Source organism: Otolemur garnettii, unplaced genomic scaffold, assembly GCF_000181295.1.
Source record: "Otolemur garnettii isolate 467f Iridium unplaced genomic scaffold, OtoGar3 scaffold00080, whole genome shotgun sequence".
NCBI lineage: Eukaryota > Metazoa > Chordata > Mammalia > Primates > Galagidae > Otolemur > Otolemur garnettii.
The window spans coordinates 212,637-217,683 of NW_003852475.1; the positions used below are offsets into that span (position 1 = coordinate 212,637).

The window sequence follows — 5,047 nt, forward strand, 5'->3', positions numbered from 1 at the left end:
AGGGCTTTATCTATTTCCGTGACCCTCACATAAAACACAAATATTAATGAGACAGTAATTTTTCTAAATGTACCAAAAATAGTAACAATTTAGCCTGTTTTAACAAAAGCAACTTTTTCTTGAAAGATGACTTTAGTATTTTAGTATACTAAGTACAGTTTATCAGATTAATTCTCTCTGAATATCTACCTTCTAGTTTATATTTTCTGCTGGATATTTCAAAACAATTCCATTTAAAAAAAAAAAAACTTACCTCTGGATGAAAAAAGATTTCAGGTCCCAAAAATCTCTCATAACCAACATCAATGGAAAATTCTTTCTTTGAGATAGCATTGATTCCAGTATACTGTTTAATCCACTTAGACCCATCTGTGTCATACTTGTTAAATTCTTTTACTAAATCTGGGCAGACATAACTATAGCGCTCCTAAAAACACACAAAGAACAAAATTAGCTTTTCCTGTTGTTTTAGGGATAGCAAAAAAGGACAGCATATTTTCAGTAAACTAAAATCAAATGAAAGAAAGTATCTTCAGAAAGTAAAATTAGAAAATTAAGCTGGAAGAAAAATTTATGTTAAGGTATTATCATATGCATAGTACAAATAACTCACCTCCTGCACATTTTTTCTCACTTCATATATAAACAGAATTGAGGGGTGGCACCTGTGGCTCAAAAGGGTACGGCGCTGGCCCATATGCTGGAGGTGGCAAGTTCAATCCCAGCCCCAGCCAAAAAAATAAATAAATAAATAATGAGTCTAGATATTGAAGAAGTAATAAATTCTCCCATCAAAGAAAAACTTAAAAAAAAAAAATTGAGATTTGAGAGATAATTTCTACTATTTTAATGTTATTTCCTGAAAATATTAATTTCATGAATCATTCCCTATTTCAGTAGTAATAAATTTTGTGTTCTAGAAATGAGAAAAAGTACACACAGAACTGAAGAATAAATAATAATTGCTATGACCACTGGACATGTAGACCCTTATTACCTATCTGAAACAAAACTAATTATGGTCTGAGTAAATAAGCAAAAAAGGGGGCTAAAATATAAACTACATTTTATCTTGTTGCATATTTGGTTATTTGGGTGAAGTAAAAGTTTTCATCAAAAACATAACTGAAAAATGTTATAGGTTATAACATCCCCTTTGTAACTTAAGGACTACTCACTACTGGCCTCATATGTCTTTTTTAAAGAAAAGAATACTTTCCCCATATTTTTACACATCAAGGACTTTAGTTAAAAATATTACTACTAATAATTAAAAGACATAGAGGGAAAAAATACTAGATATGAAGAACATCCGATTATGTTATTTTGGATCTTCTTTCTTCAAACCTTAGAAATCAGAATTACATAGAAATGATGTTCCTTAAAAGACATTAAGGCTGAGCATCAATGTTCCCTGGAATAAATTTTAATTGCTGGTGCTTTTTTGTTTTAATTTCATAGACTTTTCAAAGATATTGTAATAGTAGTAAGTATATTAAATTTTTACATATTTAATTTTATGACACAAACTTGGGGCAGTCAGTCAGTAACTTTTGGCAGTCATTCAGTACCGCCAGAAGCAGTAGGTCTTTACTACTTAGGAAACAGCTAATTTGTTTTTATTCCCAACCTTTGGAGAATAAATATGCAAAAAGAGGTAAAACAAATTAAAGTTATTTTTGACAAGGCAGTTCTGCTTTTCAAAGCATGTGAAAGACCCACTACATTTTTTAATTATGTTGACAAATAATAAAACTGAAAAACAATACTAAGTATTTTGGTAGTTTTGCACACAGTAGTGACATAATAAAGACGTATGTGGCAGAAAAAAATAATAAAATGTTTCACATAGCCTTCACATTTTTCTTTCATGTGCCAAATCACTTGAGTCAGATACTGTCTCTGTGTAGCATAATAAATTATGTCAAAATAATTTTTATGACAAACTACTGGATTAAGAATTCAGTAAAGAGTCTGAGATGCAAAATCTCTAAATGAAATATTCCCCTTATTGGGAATAATCACAAAACTTATGTTAAAGTCATATGGTAAAATGTTCTTATATGTTAGTCCTCTTTAGTGTACAATATGAAGAAAACAGGCAAAAGATTGATAATAATTTCCTTGCAAGAAATTCAGAGAAAACTTACATATAATTAAGAGTAATGATTTATGATTAACAAGATTATTTTAAGTATTATTCTTCACTTAAAATTTTTTCATGCTCACGTGATAAATGTGATTTTAATTTTTAACTAAATGACATTTCTCTTCCATCACTAGTTTTTACCTTTACTGCCTTAGCAGTTTCCAGGGATTGTTCTGGAGGGATTCCTACTTCTCGATCTCTCAGCAGTTGCTGAATAAAATATGTTATATCTCGTCCTGCAATTGGAATGTGTTTAATACAGCTGCCAATCACATACCCTTCAGCCTAGACAGGGAGAAAAAAAGGTGTCAAATTTAAGTGTTAGGAAAATTAAGATAACCTAAAAAATGAACCACTAAAGACCAATTTCTCAAGTTAGTATGTTTATATTCTCAAGCACTACTTCGTCCCAGGAGAATTCATCTTTATTCTTCAATTGTATTCCTCACAATGTACTTAAATACTGTACAGAAATTATGTTCTTAAACTACTGTACAGGGGCAGTGCCCGTGGCTCAGTGGGTAGGATACAGGTCCCATATACCCAGGGTGGTGGGTTCGAACCCAGCCCCAGCCAGCTAAAACAGCAATGACAACTGCAACAACAGCAACAACAAAAAACCCATCAGGCACTGTGGCGGGCGCCTGTAGTCCCAGCTGTTTGGGAGGCTGGGGCAAGAGAATCGCATAAGCCCAAGAGTTTGAGGTTGCTGTGAGCTGTGACACCATGGCACTCTACTGAGGGTGACATAGTCAGACTCTATCTCAAAAAAAAAAAAAAAAAACTACCATACAAAAATTATAAACAATGACTAGCAACTTAAATGTATTTATTCCTCCACTGACAATTTATAACTGAATAAAATGATTCAACAACACAGAAATGATGTATTTTGGAAGATATGTATCAAATGATTTAGAGAGCAGACTTTACATCAGAAAGGCTATTATCTTGAAAACTTTTATAATTTCAGCAAAAAACTGAGATTGCTGAAGAAAATCCGATCATTAATTCACAAAGTAGCCATCATTTTCCTAATGAAGTAGGTACTCATTTCAAAAGCCTGACGCCTTCCATGCACCATCACAATGCCAAATAACTAAATTCTATAGAATAGATTCAGAAACTGATTGATAAGGGTCAGGATTATAACAAATAATATAGCAAAATTAAATTTCATTAAGAAAGAATATTAAAGACATCTTCACCTGGCCATGAAAGAATACAAGGTATTGGACCTCCTCAACTTAAAGACAAAACAGGAAAATTCATATGAAATAAAGGTGAATATCACAAACACCCTATCTCAATGCCTGGGTAGAGTTACCAGGCAGCAATAATGGGATGGAGAACCCAAACAGAGCTTTGTGGTCTTCTTAACTAGAATTTAGAGTTCAGAAAAACCAAAGTGACTCAAGTTTGTAGTCGCAGTGCTGGAGGAGAAGGCTTCATGAACAGAGAGCTTGAGATATGAAGACAGTATCTCCTTAGCTGACTACTCATCAGGGTATCATGAGGAAATTATCAAGGCCACAGAAAGAACCTTCAGAAAAAAAGTAGACAGAACAATCTTTAGAGCTCACACGTGGCCAGAAACAATTCATGTTCCCACTAGCCAGAGTTAAAAGATTTTCTAAACGTAAAACATGAAATCAAGTTGTCAGAAGAATATTACCTCAATAATAGGGGAAAAAACAGCCACAGACAAAAGCCTATTCTGGACCTGCTTAGTAACATTTAAAAAGGAGTCCACGGGAGCCCATGAGAGGATCAAACTGATTCCCACTAACTTAACTTTGTTCCAGGAGAAAACTCTAAAATATTTAAAGGACTTGACATATTCAGGATGCATCAATGTAAATATACAGTACCAAATCAAAAACTGTAAGCATACAAAGAATCAGGAAAGCACAACCCTTGACCAGGAGAAAAAAAATAATAAAGAGAAATGACAAGGATGATAGAATTAGTAGGCAAAAACAGTAACTATATATTCCACACAATTGATAAGGTCAGTAAGATCAATGAGCACGAGGAAAGGAAAAAGGAAAGATACAAAAAGACTCTTAAGAAGAAAACTATAATATTTGAATTTTTTTAAAATGCTAGATTAAGATTACAGCAGATTAGACAAAGAAGAAAAAAAGGATTTGAAGACATAGCAATAAAAACTACCAGAGTTTAAAAAAGAAAGAAAAAGAAGCTCGGCGCCCATAGCACAGTGATTATGGCACCAGCTATAAGGTGGGTTCAAACCTAGCCCAGACCAGCTAACCAACAATGACAACTGCAACAAAAGAATAGCCAGGCATTGTGGAGAGCACCTGCAGTCCCAGCTTCTCAGGAGGCTGAGGCAAGAGAATGGCTTAAGCCCAAGAGGTGGAGGTTGTTGTGAGCTGTGATGTCACAGCACTCTACCAAGGGTGACATAGGGAGACTCTGTCTCCAAAATAAGAAAAAAAAAAAAAAAGAAGAAGAAGAAATGAACAGAGCTGGTCTAATTCTTATTTGCAGTTGGATGTTAACAGTTAAAGATGTTTACTATAAATTATAGAGCAACCACCACCAAAAAACAAATGACGACAGCAAAGAGGTATGGCATAAATAATAAATCAACAAAGAAGATAAAATGAAACAATAAAAAATAGTTTATTAGTCTGAAAGAAGGTGAGAAAACAGTGAACAAGAATATTTATTCTTTATTCTTAATATCTTTACTAAAACACCATTCTTTTCCATTTTAATAACTTCTATTTACAAATTACCAGTTTTAATTATCAAGATACAGTTATTATTCCTCAGTTGTGTAGATGTTCAGAAGAGACTTAAATGAGACAGAACCATTTCAAATCCTAGCCTCACTACCTATTATTTGGTGACCACAGGCAAGACACTTAC

General features: G+C 33.3%; 1 protein-coding gene across 1 annotated transcript in view; it reads right to left on the reverse strand.

The window, feature by feature from the left end:
• LOC100948324 (actin-related protein 3) overlaps positions 1 to 5,047 on the reverse strand; it is a 71,544-nt gene that overhangs the window by 16,542 nt on the left and 49,955 nt on the right. The window contains 2 exon segments of the mRNA XM_023515850.1: positions 254 to 427; positions 2,291 to 2,440. Of these exon segments, the coding sequence (XP_023371618.1) occupies positions 254 to 427; positions 2,291 to 2,440 (324 nt within the window).